Source organism: Manis pentadactyla, chromosome 2, assembly GCF_030020395.1.
Source record: "Manis pentadactyla isolate mManPen7 chromosome 2, mManPen7.hap1, whole genome shotgun sequence".
NCBI classification, from domain to species: domain Eukaryota; kingdom Metazoa; phylum Chordata; class Mammalia; order Pholidota; family Manidae; genus Manis; species Manis pentadactyla.
In genome coordinates, this window is record NC_080020.1 from 151,734,816 (window position 1) to 151,750,242 (window position 15,427).

The following is a 15,427-nucleotide window of genomic DNA, read 5'->3' on the forward strand; positions in this document are numbered from 1 at the left end:
TATAGGTGACCTTTTTCTCTCTAGCTGCCTTTAACACTCTTTCCTTGTCCTTGATCTTTGCCATTTTAATTATTATGTGTCTTGGTGTTGCCCTTCTTGGATCCTTTCTGTTGGGGTTTCTGTGTATTTCCGTGGTCTGTTTGATTACTTCCTCCCCCAGTGTGGGGAAGTTTTCAGCAATTATTTCTTCTAAGATACTTTCCATCTCTTTGCCTCTCTCTTCTTCTTCTGGGACCCCTATAATACGGATATTGCTCCTTTTAGATTGGTCACACAGTTCTCTTAATATTGTTTCATTCCTGGAGATCCTTTTGTCTCTCTCTATGTCAGCTTCCATGCGTTCCTGTTCTCTGATTTCAATTCCATCAATGGCCTCTTGCATTCTATCCATTCTGCTTATAAACCCTTCCAGAGTTTGTTTCATTTCTGCGATCTCCTTTCTGGCATCTGTGATCTCTTTCCGGACTTCATCCCATTTTTCTTGCGTATTTCTCTGCATCTCTGTCAGCATGTTTATGATTCTTATTTTGAATTCTTTGTCAGGAAGACTGGTTAGGTCTGTCTCCTTCTCTGGTGTTGTCTCTGTGATCTTTGTCTGCCTGTAGCTTTGCCTTTTCATGGTGATAGAAATAGTCTGCAGAACTGGGACGAGTGACGGCTGGAAGGACTTCCTTTCTTGTTGGTTTGTGGCCCTCCTCTCCTGGGAGAACAGCGGCCTCTAGTGGCTTGTGCTGCGCAGCTGCGCGCAGACAGGGTTTCTGCTTCCTGCCCGGCTGCTATGGAGTTAATCTCCGCTGTTGCTGTGGGCGTGGCCTGGCTCGGGCAGCTACTCCAAAATGGTGGAGTCGCGTTGGAGCAGGAGCTGCTGGGAGGCTATTTATCTCTGTAAGGGGCCTCCCTGCTCCCTGCAGCCCAGGGGTTAGGGTGCCCAGAGATCCCGGATTCCCTACCTCTGGATTAAGTGGCCCGCCCTGCCCCTTTAAGACTTCCAAAAAGCACCCGCCAAAACAAAACAACGACCACAAAAAAAAACAAGAAAAAAAATTTTTTTAATTAAAAAAAAAAAAAAATTTTTAATTAAAAAAAGAAAAGGTGGTCGTTCGTTTTTCTTTATTCTCCGGTGCCAGCCTCAGGCCTCTGCTCACTGGTCTTTCTGCCCTGTTTCCCTAATATTGGGGTCCCTGTCCCTTTAAGACTTCCAAAAAGCGCTCGCCAAAACAAAGCAGCAAAAAAGCAAAAAAAAAAAAAAAAAAAATGGTCGCGCGCTTTTCTTATGTCCTCTGTCGCCCAGCCTCCAGTGCCTGCTCACTGTTCTTGCTGCCCTGTTTTCCCAGTATCGAGGGCCCTGCACTCTGGCCCGGATGGCTGGGGCTGGGTGTTCGGCAGCCCTGGGCTCCGTCTCCCTCCCGCTCCGCCTGCTCTTCTCCCGCCGGGAGCTGGGGGGAGGGGCGCCCGGCTCCCGCGGGGCCGGGGCTTGTATCTTACCCCCTTCGCGAGGCGCTGGGTTCTCTCAGGTGTGGATGTGGTCTGGATATTGTCCTGTGTCCTCTGGTCTTTATTCTAGGAAGGGTTGTCTTTGTTATATTTTCATAGATATATGTTGTTTTGGGAGGAGATTTCCGCTGCTCTACTCACGCCGCCATCTTCCGCCCCGCCTCCCCTGTACTTTTTCCTCCGCGGAATCCCAAGCGCCTAGAATCGTGCCCAGCACACGGAGTGCTTAAATCCTGAAGGTCGGGGCCGCTCCTCCCCATGTTGGGTGTTTTGTGCTGTGCTCTTTCTAGGAGTGCTCCCATCTAGAGCAGTCCCTGTAAGATATTCTGTAGAGGTGGTTTGTGGAAAGCAAATTCCCTCAGCTTTTGTTTGTCTGGGAATTGTTTAATCCCACCGTCATATTTGAATGATAGTCGTGCTGGATACAGTATCCTTGGTTCAAGGCCCTTCTGTTTCATTGTATTAAATATATCATGCCATTCTCTTCTGGCCTGTAGGGTTTCTGTTGAGAAATCTGACGTTAGCCTGATGGGTTTCCCTTTATAGGTGACCTTTTTCTCTCTAGCTGCCTTTTACACTCTTTCCTTGTCCTTGATCTTTGCCATTTTAATTATTATGTGTCTTGGTGTTGCCCTTCTTGGATCCTTTCTGTTGGGGGTTCTGTGTATTTCCATGGTCTGTTTGATTACTTCCTCCCCCAGTGTGGGGAAGTTTTCAGCAATTATTTCTTCTAAGATACTTTCCATCTCTTTTCCTCTCTCTTCTTCTTCTGGGACCCCTATAATACGGATATTGTTCCTTTTGGATTGGTCACACAGTTCTCTTAATATTGTTTCATTCCTGGAGATCCTTTTGTCTCTCTCTATGTCAGCTTCTATGCGTTCCTGTTCTCTGATTTCAATTCCATCAATGGCCTCTTGCATTCTATCCATTCTGCTTATAAACCCTTCCAGAGTTTGTTTCATTTCTGCGATCTCCTTTCTGGCATCTGTGATCTCCTTCCGGACTTCATCCCATTTCTCTTGCGTATTTCTCTGCATCTCTGTCAGCATGTTTATGATTCTTATTTTGAATTCTTTGTCAGGAAGACTGGTTAGGTCTGTCTCCTTCTCTGGTGTTGTCTCTGTGATCTTTGTCTGCCTGTAGCTTTGCCTTTTCATGGTGATAGGAATAGTCTGCAGAACTGGGACGAGTGACGGCTGGAAGGACTTCCTTTCTTGTTGGTTTGTGGCCCTCCTCTCCTGGGAGAACAGCGGCCTCTAGTGGCTTGTGCTGCGCAGCTGCGCGCAGACAGGGTTTCTGCTTCCTGCCCGGCTGCTATGGAGTTAATCTCCGTTGTTGCTGTGGCCGTGGCCTGGCTCAGGCAGCTACTCCAAAATGGTGGAGTCGCGTTGGAGCAGGAGCGGCTGGGAGGCTATTTATCTCCGTAAGGGGCCTCCCTGCTCCCTGCAGCCCAGGGGTTAGGGTGCCCAGAGATCCCGGATTCCCTACCTCTGGATTAAGTGACCCGCCCTGCCCCTTTAAGACTTCCAGAAAGCACCCGCCAAAACAAAACAACGCCCACCAAAAAAAAAAAGAAAAAAAAAGTTTTTTAATTAAAAAAAAAAAAAGTTTTTAATTAAAAAAAAAAAAAAAAAAGGTGGTCGTTCGTTTTTCTTTATTCTGCGGTGCCAGCCTCAGGCCTCTGCTCACCAGTCTTTCTGCCCTGTTTCCCTAGTATTGGGGTCCCTATCCCTTTAAGACTTCCAAAAAGCGCTCGCCAAAACAAAACAGCAAAAAAGCAAAAAAAAATGGTCGCGCGCTTTTCTTATGCCCTCTGTCGCCCAGCCTCCAGTGCCTGCTCACTGTTCTTGCTGCCCTGTTTTCCTAGTATCGAGCACCCTGCACTCTGGCCCGGATGGCTGGGGCTGGGTGTTCGGCAGTCCTGGGCTCCGTCTCCCTCCCGCTCTGCCTGCTCTTCTCCCTCCGGGAGCTGGTGGGAGGGGCGCTCGGCTCCCGCGGGGCCGGGGCTTGTATCTTACCCCCTTCGCGAGGCGCTGGGTTCTCTCAGGTGCGGATGTGGTCTGGATATTGTCCTGTGTCCTCTGGTCTTTATTCTAGGAAGGGTTGTCTTTGTTATATTTTCATAGATATATGTTGTTTTGGGAGGAGATTTCCGCTGCTCTACTCATGCCGCCATCTTCTGCCCCTCTCTGTATACAAGATTTTTTAAAGCCCTTTTCTACCTTCCTCTACCATGGAAGCTATGGAATCAGGAGGCAAAGGGGCAGAGATGAGGAATCTGGAAATCTGGACACACTGAGTCCTCAGGGCCACCCACAGGACTCTGTCCTGGGCTCCGCTACAACGTCCTTTCACCCCGACACTGGCTGGCCCTGGGCCGCACCCTGAGGGGTCTCCCGCTGGGGCTCCAGAATGTTGGCCGGCTCATGTTGCTGTCTCTCCCGCACAGACAGAGCGTGCTGATCACAGCCTTTCTCAGGAGGGGAGCAAGGGGTGGCGTCCAGCCGAAAGTCTTGTGCGCACCGGGCCCCCCCAGCCAGGGGCCCGTGTGCCCTCTGCCTGCTAGGTGGCTGGAATCGGCCTCCCTGCTCATGGAGCTGCCCCCTGCTCGAGGGCATGCTTCCAGCTTTCGCTTGTCCCTTCAGCAAACTGCTGGGTTCCCTCCCATCCGGTTGGCCGAGACCTACTTTGCCATGTTGCAAAAGGTACGTCTTCCTTCTTATTCTTTTGACAAACACAGTAACTTCTGTCAAGAATAATACACATGGCCATTATTGGTGCTGCAGTTTCAAGTTCTGGGTACAAGCATGGGGAAGGGGCGGCAGGTCCAGGAGGCCAGAGCATGCTGCCTAAACCCCCTTCCCCACACTGAGGCCTCTGCATATCCTGGTCCTCCCACCGCCCGCTAGGAGGCTCTGGCAGGGGCAGGTGGACGGAAACAGCCTCTGTGCCAGAAAAATTATGCAACCCCAGCATCTGGCATGCCTGAGTGAAGGAGTTGAGGAATTCTGCCCAGGAACCCAGAGTTACCCCAACATTCTCATCTCCCCAGCGCTCTCCTCAGAAAGTGACCCAAGGACAGGGCAGGATGAAGAGAGAAACCAGAGAGAGGGGGTGGTGCCGCCTCTTGAATGAATCCACTGATTCACAGGCCAGATATCTAGGAGGGACACGCCTGCAGCGTGTTTCCCAAAAGGTTTGGCTCCTTGGATTTTAGGCAAACCCACCCTCAGGGCTCACCCTGTGAGGATGGGTCACCCGACATGCAAAGGACTTCCCAACAGGGGGCCTGAGCTCCCAGGCAAAGTGAGGGCGCAGGTGGGGGGCGGGGAGGGCAGTGAGGGCGCGGGGAAGGGAGAGGCCTTTGGGGGGAGGGCAGGGAGGGGGCAGGGAAGGGAGAAGCCTTTGGGGTGGGGAGAGGGCAGTGAGGAGGCAGGGATGGGAGAGGCCTTTGGGGAGAAAGTGTGCTCAGTGACTGGTGCCACTTAGAAGGTGACCTTCAGTCCGTGCTTCAATGTGTAAGTCAGGAGTGGCAGGTTGTGGGGGTGAGCTGGGTTTGGAGGTAGGCCGGGCACAGAGAGCAGCAGGAATGAGGGCCTTTTTGGGGACAACCAGGGCTGCTGGGGGCACCCATGGGAGGCCCTCAGGCAGCGGGGACAGCGATCTGGGCCCGAAGGCAAGCAGGACACAGCTCCGCAGAGCTGGTGAAGGAGAGTGTATCATCCGTTCCCCGGGGGCCAAGGAAAGCTTCTACTTGAGGAGACCAGTTTTAGAAGGATCCCTGTGTGTGCAGAGGTGAACATTAGACACGGCCCGGTTCTGTGGGCACTCCGACAGCAAATGGTGTGCAAGGAAAGCAGGGCTTGTAGAAGTGTGGGGTAATAAGTGGGGTGGGGGGCGCTGGTGGAGGGAAAGGCCCTGAGCCAGCCCTGGAAGAGAGGACCAGCGTGGGCAGGGGGCGCTGCCTGTCAGGAGGCCCTGCCCACGTGGAGCAGGCACCGGAGGGAAAGCCTCCCAAAGGCAGGGGAGAGGAAATGGGTATTCCAGGACCGTAAGCACGGACCGCACAGCAGGCGTGTGCTGGCCTTTCAGGGAAGCCACCTGAGCCGTGAGCAAACAGCCCCGTGGAGGGAGGACTCATACGGCCTGGCAGCTGATGGAAGGAATGTGTCCTGGGAAGTCAACAGGGAGACCAAGACCACACAGGTGTGGCCCCACAGGTATGGGACAGTTAAGGAAATGGGAGGAATCTCCTTGGAGCCTCACTGGGCGTCACTGAGAGCACAGCGTCAGCGGGAAGACCCGGGCGCCATTGCCCCAGTCAGCCTTGCTTCAGGGGGAGCAACCCAGGGGCCCGTGGGGAGCTGGCTCGGGAGGGGGAGGGGGAGGGTCCCAGGGTCCCCCCCCGCCCCGGGAGGGTACCCCCCGTCCCCCCACCTCACGACAGTCAGCAGCACCGTTTCTACACCGCGAACCCCTTGGATCTGCCGAAAGTCCATATTATTATTCACAAGGGGGCATTGGTAAAAGGCTGCGGATAGATCCATCACTGGCACTAAAGAAAAAGCCAGAAGGTCTGAGCAGGTCAGGTCTTGAGGACTGTAACTCAGCACTTGAGGGGGGAGAAGCGTGACTTGGCCGCTGAGCTGTCCTGCCCCAGTGGGAAAGTTAGATGCTTCATCTGCTTTCACAGAGTTGTTGGTTTTTTTGTTTTGTTTTGTTTTGTTCATTGAAACCTACCTTCGAGTTTGGAGATCTGTAAGAGGGCCGGAAAACCTTCCAAAGCATTAAGCAGCCACAGCTTCAATTTCTTACTAAATAACCGGACAGATTTCAGGTACTGAATAGAAACATCTTCCAAAAAGTCATGAAGGAGGACGCCCTCAATTCCCTACAGTAAAAGTGTTAAGATACTGTGACTGTGAGCCAGGGCAGGTGTCCTTGAGCTATATGTGGCCAAAGGCCACAGGCCATGTGTGCCACTGGCTTAGAGAGAAGACCCCCGCCCGGTCTGAGGGGGCAGCTGCCGTGCAGCCCGACCCACAGCTCACTTGTGGGACATGCGGCCAGAAGGTGCATTTGTTCAGAGATTTAAAAATATTGGTAGCTGAAGTTATTTCAAATAAAATTTTCAAATTTCAAATTTTTAAAAAACACTATGCCATCCAATACTAGCTGGGTCAGACCCAAATACTAAAGGGCTGAACCCAGCCTCCAATTTTTCAACCTTTGTGTTAAAAACTTAGAAGCATTACATTGTTTCCTAAAAAATAATAAAATAAAAGGCAAAGATTTATGACTATCTTTATGTTTTCACCACAGAAGTTATATATTACAGACCCCAAACTACAATAATCACTCTACAGATAGAACCTAAAAAAACCAGGAAACTCTGGCCATTATGTATACCCCAGGGCAATCATTCCCATTGCTCATTTTAAAAAGGTGTCTTGTATTAAAATTGCCAGAGAAAGACCATTGACTTAGCTCAGGGTTCATAGGTCTCTGGAACCATAAGTCACCATGGTATCAGCTTTTCCTTTACATGAGGTAACTCAGACTCTCACTGAATTCAAAAGGGAAAGCTGAGTTTTAGGGAAAGATCAGGAGGCTCACGGACCATCAGCTCCACTATTTACCCCTCAGAGGGCCTGAACTCCAGAGACTGGGGAGAGGGAGGGCTGCAGTTCTCACCCAGCATTTGGTATCAATTTCTGGAAAGGATACAAAGTAGCCACTCAGACAAGCGTTTTCCTACCTTGTACAGTTGTACATCGTAGCACTTGAAGAGCTGGCCCACATCAGGCAATGACATGAGCATGACTGTGTCTTGCTGCAGAGACTTCCAGAAGGAAGTAAGCAAATCCTCTACCTGATGTGAGGAATAGAAGGTATCTCTGACAACAAATATTGTGCCTGGTGAGACTAACCTCCCATTGTATGCTTAGTCAGCCCCAACTGATAATGGCATTAATTTTATTACAATTAATGTATAGCTTTGCCTATCAGCTTTTACAAGCTGTATTTTAGAATTATATTCCCTCCAGCAATCCAGCCAGGCACCTGGAATGGAATTTTCATGAAGTTTTCTGGAAGGAAGGCTGTCTTCGACCACTAGGGGGCTCCTGTTGCTTATGATAGGATGAGGATATGGCTGCAGGGGCCTAGATCAGAGTTTAAAGTAAATGTTCCTTGACTGACTTCAATTATTTTTCAGCTCAGAAGAGGTGTAACAGTATGTCATCAAAGAAGCCTCCTCCTTGACATCAAGTGTAATTCCCCTGGGAACTGTGTAAGCAAAGGGGACTGGTGTGATTCTGCATAGGAGCCGTCCTTAACGACAAGGACAATTTTTGCTGAGGAACATATGGCAGCTTCCTTACTTTATTTTCACCCATGTTGACTTTCCAAACTGTCACTGAGTCAATGTGAGATACCAGCTCATAAAGACTCTTGCCTTTCTGGGATCTTTGCAGGCTCGGCTATTTTGAGGCCCTACAGCCCCTGCCGATGACTCTGGGCGGGGAGCCCTTCCCGTATGCAGGCTGTCAAGGCAGTGAGGGCCGGCTCCAGAGTCACCTGCCCGTGAGTCGGACTTAAAATCCTGCTTGAGGGGCATTAGTTTTAAAGAAGATGTTTCCAAAGAGACTCATAAATATTGAACAAACACCGCAATAGTGGGTGAGCAGGAGCCGTTAGTGCTTCTACCCTCAGGCTGGTGACCCCGGAGCACGGCCCTGTGGGGCCGGTGGGGCCGGATGAGAATGAGAGAGCGACCACGGGGCCGCTCAGCTAACTCCCTGAGCCCCCACGTCCAAGGCCATCAAGTGCTGTTGCATCTGCTTCAGGATTATTCCTCCAATTTGTCCTCTTTCTCTCTGGTGTTATGGTCACTACTCCAGATCTGACCCTCATCACGTCTCAGTGTGACTATGACAAAACCCTGTCACCCTCTCGGCTCCAATATGCAACCTTGTGTCCCTCCTCCCACCCCTTCTCAATAATCAGAATTCTTCAGGGGCACATGAGGCCCTTTTTAGCACCAGCCTACTTTCCCACCTAGCCTCTGGTTCTCATCTTAAGAGATAATAAAATCTAGCCAGAAGACCTGTGAACATCCACCTGCCTTTGCCTACACCACTGGTTCTACCTGGAAGCTCTTTTCTGCTGCATTTTGTCTGTTGAAATGTTGCTTTCCAGCCTGGCTTCCTCTGGGGAGAGTCTCCAGCTCTCTCTGTTGCTTTTCCCCTGGACACCCAGAACAGTCTAATCAAACTGCTATTCTAGAACTTGCCATATTGTATCATATTTATTGGCTTATTGTGCTCCTTTTGGTACCAGACTCTAAGCTTCTCAGGTCTATGGAGAATACCTTCCTAGTTCCAGAATTGGTGCTAGTAACAGGCTAGGAATTAAGTTAATATTTGATGAGCAAATGAAGGAAAGAAGGAATATGGTATATATCCTATGTGGACGGTTATTTATACCATTGCATTAGTAGGAAGGGACCATCCTGAAGACATCCTGGGTCTCTCCTTAACTATAATGCTTTACACTTTCTACGTACTAAATGTACTTAAGCAGAAGGAATATTATCACCTAGAGTTGAAGTACCTAGAACACTAAAGCATCAAAAAAGCTTTCATTTGAGTGTATGCTTGTTTGCCTGGATTTTCATTTTCTACTGCAAAAAATAAAATTCAGAATGGTTAAAAGATGTGTTCACATTTTCCACAGCCAATTCTAGAATAAAATCCAATCATTACAATCCAATCTCCCTCCTTCAAAGTCTTGCCTCTTTTTCAGTTAGCATGTATATCATATAAAGCCTCTTTAGCATTATTGAAAATTCTGGGGTGAATAATATTATCAATACTTTATTCAAAATAAGCTGTAATTAGGGTCTAAAAAAGTTATATGAATTATACAAGTGTAAAGTTATTCACATTAGCACCTTGGAAAATTTCCAAATGATTAAATTGAATAAAAATATCACCTTCAAAAACTCACTACCTGTGATATAGCTGCATTCTAAGCACTTTGGTCCAATGAATTACCACTAGACATCCCTTGAGGGGTCTTTTTAAAGAAAATGGTTAATAATGAGTCATAAATGCTTGTATTTTATAGATTAAAACCCTACCCTCTCAAGTTCTTGTTTCTTCACATTTTGTAAAATGTCTTGGCAATAGTTGCAGTATCCATCCGCAAGAAGGGCCATCTAGGAAGGACAGGGAAAATCATTTCAGTTGGCAGCCCATTGCAAGAATGAATGATCCTCAGAGGCCTTTCTGACGCCTCAGGCTGCTCGTGTTGCAGTTCCAATACAACAGTAGCTGAGCTCTTCTGTGGGGCTGCAGTGTTTCTTATTTATGTGGGGTAGTGAATGCGTTATTGGCCTAACATTGATGTAGCTCCGACCTCAGTGTCGTCACTCCAGGGTCTGTACCAGCCACTGTAACGGCCACCAATCCTGGATAAATCCCAATTGAACCCACCACCCCATATTCCCCAGTCCCAGTTTCTAAAAATCCACATCTCTCTGCTCTGCTCTGTCACAGGGAGGCCCTCACTCTAGAAGACGACAAAGTGATCCCAGTGGAGCCTTTCTATAGGACTTGAGGGAAAGACCTAAATTTCTTGACTTGCACCAAGCCCAAGAGGGAGCATTTATGCTCATGGGTCTGGAGAAGGCAGATGTTATTCCGTCTGGTACAAATGATCTCAAACAAAAATAAGAAGAAATTTACTGCCCTAGGCATTCTAAGTATGACAAGTCAGTCCCCCTGCCACGTGCAAGCCTCCCTTTTTGCAGGAGTACTTCTTTGCCAGTTCTTGCTCCCAGAATGGACATCTCCTGAATTCAGACAAAGGGGATCCAACTGGGTCTGTCTTTACTGGTGAATGATTTTCACACTAGAAACCATTTACACACGAATTATTTCTTTAAAATAAAATGCATTTTCTCACATATGAACTATATGGTAATCACATTATAGCCATAAGTCAGTGTTCTATGTAACATTTTATCCACATCTCTGGATACATTACTGATCCCAGCAATGTTCCTCATTTCATTGCAAATGATACAAACCTTCCTCTATGACTCTATGGACTGTGGTCACCAGGAAGCAGTTAGGATCGAATGTATCACCCAAATGTATCACTCTTGTGGTCATGTGTCACACAGACAGCAAAAATATTACCTAGGAATAATTTAATGACACAAATACACTTCTACAACCCTTGTCCTCTTATTTATGAGTCTATTTCTGCTTTGCTTTGGTTTTTAGATTCCACACATAAGGGAAATCATCTATGCTTTTACTCTGTCTCATTTTACTTAGAGCAATATCCTCTAGCTCCATCCCTATTGTTACTAGATTTGCTAGATTTCATTATTTTTATGGCCAAGTAATATTTCATTGTGTATATGTACCATATCTTCTTATCTATTCATCTATTGATGGATACTTAGATTGTTTTCATATCTTGACTATTGTAAATAGTGCTGCAGTGAACATAGGGGTGCATATTTCTTTGGATAAATGCCCAAAAGTGAGTGAAATTGCTGGATCTTATGGTGCTATTTTTAATTTTTTGAATCTCCATACTGTTTTCCATAAGGGCTGCACCAATTTCTATTCCCACCACCAGTGTACAGAGGTTCTCAATTCTTCACATCCTCACCAACACTTGTTATTTTTTGTTTTTTTGATTATAGCCAATCTGACAGGTGTGAGGTAGTATTTCACTGTGGTTTTGATTTGCACTTCCCTGATGATTAGTAATGCTGAGCATCTTTCGTGTGTGTCGGCCATCTGCATATCTTTTTTGTAAAATTATCTATCCTGCCTACTACTTTCAAAGACTGGCTTCATCTGGAGACACCTGATGGATCGCCCTTGTAGTTAGGTGGGTGTGGGTGAAGCTCAGCCTGGTCATCCAGGATGGAGCGATGTCATGGAGTTCACTGGCCTGACTGTCAATGCTCTGTTAGAGAAGAACTGAGGAATGTTCAGTCCCACCTCTGGGCTGGTCTCCCTTACCTCCCTTACCTCCCGCATCCTCCCTGAGCTACCTCTATTTTCCCCACAGCACATCCTGAGCTCTGGTATTCATCAATGTTCGCCTGATGTTGCTATCAATAAAGGCAGGGTTTCACAAGTGTTTCCTGAAGTCACCCGCATCAGAATCCCTCGGGGATCTAGAGTTGCATATCCCCAGGGCCCTAGTAAATCAGATGAGGCCAGAAATCTATCATTTTAATCAGCTTCCCAAGCGAGCCTTATGCACGTTCAGGTTAACGCCAGTTCCAGGAAGACTGCTCTTTGTCTAACTTTGCGGAAATCTCTACATTTCAACTGGCAAGCACATCACAATTCCATCTGTTCAGAAGTCATCTGAAAATGTAGTACCATGGAAATTTAATAAATTATTATAAAGACTATGTAAAAGTAAGCTATTCCAAAAATTAATAATAAAAAGCAAATTCACCCACTCCTGAAGTCAATTCGCTCAGGGCTTTTCCTGTGAAAGGAACTGATCTTTCAGGAAAAAGGCATTTAAAAAATTATGAATTAAAATATTTTCTTCACAATATAATCAATCTAAAATGAAAGTATGATACTGAACTATTAGAGTCTGACTCTCTGTGGGAGAAACATTCAGAAAAGACTCAGAGGGGTTCCTGCTCTGGAGAAATAATTTAGCAAAAAGACAAAGAAAAAATTAAGAAATTCTACTTAAATTTTCTACGTGTATCAAATGCAGTTTGGGATTTTCAACAGATCCAAGTAATGTCACTGGAATTATTATCAGTCTACCAACCTTTAGTGAGCACATACTGCATGTCAGCCTCTGGAGATACAATAGGGACCCTTTCTGTCATCATCAGCCTCTCCTCTCACCATCTGCCTCCCCTGAGTTACTCTTTCAATTCTTTCAGATGCCTTTTGTCTTTCCTGCATCCTTGAAAACACTGCTCCCAGAATTACTGCCCCCAAAGCAAACATAGCTTGTCCTTCTCCTGAAGATGCCTCAATGGTCAAGCCTCGGGTGAAATCCAAGTTCCTCAGCATGGCATTGATCAGCTGTCCACTAACTGGACTTCATCCAGAGTCCCCTGCTCCGCAACATCCTCACCTCCAGCTCCTCACTACCCACACACCTGCCAGCATGAATGCAAGCTGAATGCCTCCTAAAAGAGGCCTGGATGATCCCTCCAGGACCAGTTTGAGGGCTGTGTGGCAGGTAGAAAAATAGTCCCTAAAGATGTCTATATCCTAATCCCTGGAAACTTACATGGCAAAAGGGACTTTACAGCTGGGGTTGGGGTTAAGGGCCTTGAGATGGGGATCATCCTCAAGGTCGATCCTGGATCATCCAGGTGGCCCCAGTGTAATCACAAGGGTCCCTCAAAGCAGAGAACCTTTCCTAGCTGAGAGAACCAGAGAGATGGAAACACGAGAAGGACTCAGCCTGCTTTTGCTGGCTTTGAAGACTGTGGAAGGGGCCATGAGCCAAGGAACATGGGCAGCCTTGGCAGCTGGAAAAGGCAAGGAGTGGATTCTCCCTCAAATCCCACAGAAGGAATGAAGCCCTGTCAACACTTTGATCTTAGCCTGGTGTGAAACGGGTCAGGCACATGGCCTCCAGAACTGCAAGATAATAAGTCTGTGTTGTTTTAAGCCACTGAATTTGTGCTAATTTGTTACAGCAGCTATAGGAAACAAACACAGGCTACCTCTTCCTTGAAGCCCTCCCTGATTCCTCGGGCGCACCACAACATTTATCCCTTCCTCCCACTTTGGAGTTCCCAGACCACCTACAGCCCTCCCTGCCCATTCAACACTACACTATTTGTTCCATGTCTCTCTTAGCTCCCCAAATATGAAACTGAATTCTAAGTACAGGGAGCACATTTGTTTGTTTTTACTTTTCCTTCATACCCCATTCAGCCCTCAAGAGTGCTGGTCACAAAACAGGTTTTTTAAAAAGGTTGTCCATTCAGTGGCACTTGTCAACAAGATGGTATCAAAGTGCTATCATGTCATCTTGGCCAACTTAAGTAAAATTGAACCTCTGGCATCATCAATGAGTCATTAATAGTTCTGGTGTCCTAATTCAAAGAGCTGTAACTGTAATACAGAGATGCATTCACATAAATGTATTGCCAATAACCTATCACCCTCTTTAATTACAGCAAAAGAAGCACAGTTAAGCAGCTGATATGCAGCAAAATAGCATGCTTCTTGAGGATAAGGACCACATCTATCCCAGCCCAAGTGTGTGGCTGGGGTACAGGGGACACCCAGCAATCCTGGTCAAGTGGGTGAGTGGTGAAGCACTATGCATAATAAAAACATTAGGTACAGGAAAATAATTGCATCAAATTAAGCAATTACTAACAATCACAGGGCCTATCATAGTGAGTCAATTTTATTCAATACTCACTGTTTTTTTTCTTGGCTAATGCTGTTATAATTAGTCAATTTTTCAAAAGCAACGATGTCTCCACTGTGACAGAACAGATAACAGAAAAATAGTTTTAGTAAGCCACCTGTTTCTGAGTGCAGGAATGAAGTTTCTTTCACAGCAGGGTTATTTGCATGGGGTATAACTTTTATTTCAAAAGCCTCCTCCAAATTTCTATCCATAGCTGGCGATTATCACCTACTTGATATTTTAAAAAAAATCAATTTCTGTAACTGGGACAGCCAAGTATTTATTTTTAAAGATTTATTCCCTTTAGAAGCAAGGATATGGTGCTGTCATGGGTAGATCTTGCTCCTGTGAAAAGAGAAAAACCAATCATGGAAATAGTCTTCTGCTTCCTGATTTGGGGCTTTTAAAATTATTGATTCAGAAATGATTATATCCTCTGAGTCAATGGATGTCGCAGAGCATCTTCACAGAACAGGGGAGCTGAGAATGAACAGTAAGATATAAGCTCCACTTCGCCACACCTCTTGTATTCATATGCCACATCAGAGACATTCGTCTGTCATGGAGAACAGATTCAGTCCTATCTGTACAGTGCGGCATGTTCCCCTTTAACTGTGGGCCTTTGAGGACCTGGGAGCCTGAGACCCCCACCCTGCAGAGGGCACATGCGTTGATGGAGGCAGCATCTCCTTCCTGGCCTCCCCACTGTCCTCAGAGCTGGGGCTGTTCTGTCTGCTCCAAGTCAACACAGTCCTCCTATCTGATTGTTTCAAATCTGCGTAAATTTACAAAGAGAAGAGGAAGGCAGCAGATTAACGCTCTGCTTCCAGAAGCGAGCCAACAGTCTGCAAGGCAGGGAAGGCCTGGGAGGTGAGGGTTGGAGGGAAAATGGAGGAAAATGCCTTCATCTCCCACAGGGAGGCCTGCATTCCCTCCCAGACTCTCCAAAGCTCCAGGAGCTCTCTTCTCAAGGCTTGTGTCTCCCATTGTCCAACCCAAGTCATGGAAAACTGGGCAGAATCCTTGACACCTATCTGATCAATGTTTCCACATAATACTCAATTTCAACACAGGGCAGAAAGAATCAGAGTCTGGATACAAAACCACTAGAAAGCCACCCTTTTGGTCTTTCAACAAGAGCTGTTATCACCACAAGAAAGGCCCTTTACACTACTCAGTGGCAAGAGGGTTTCAGGATGTGGGATGTGTTCAGCCTGGAGGGAGAGATGTATATCCCTCTCGTAGCATGATGGACTGGGGGGTTATGCAAGGCCAAAGGTGAGAACTCTGAAACGGCTGGAATTCTATTTGTTATATTTCAGCGATGTCTTGGGTAGGTCTGGTCAATCACAGAGTTTCTCCAGCAGCTCATTGCCACACCGATTTTGGGACATTTTTTCAATAAAAACAACAAACAGTAAATCAAACAATGAATAAAACCTAGATTGAAGGGAGACAGAAGAAAATTCAGAAATGTCAGTTC

General features: G+C 46.9%; 1 protein-coding gene across 1 annotated transcript in view; it reads right to left on the bottom strand.

The window, feature by feature from the left end:
- LOC118909527 (DNA-binding protein RFX8) overlaps positions 1-11,564 on the bottom strand; it is a 37,099-nt gene extending 25,535 nt beyond the window's left edge. The window contains 6 exon segments of the mRNA XM_057497524.1: positions 4,181-4,243; positions 6,238-6,388; positions 7,256-7,369; positions 9,665-9,718; positions 10,291-10,413; positions 11,556-11,564. Of these exon segments, the coding sequence (XP_057353507.1) occupies positions 4,181-4,243; positions 6,238-6,388; positions 7,256-7,369; positions 9,665-9,718; positions 10,291-10,413; positions 11,556-11,564 (514 nt within the window).
- Between the last annotated feature and the right edge of the window lie 3,863 nt (positions 11,565-15,427).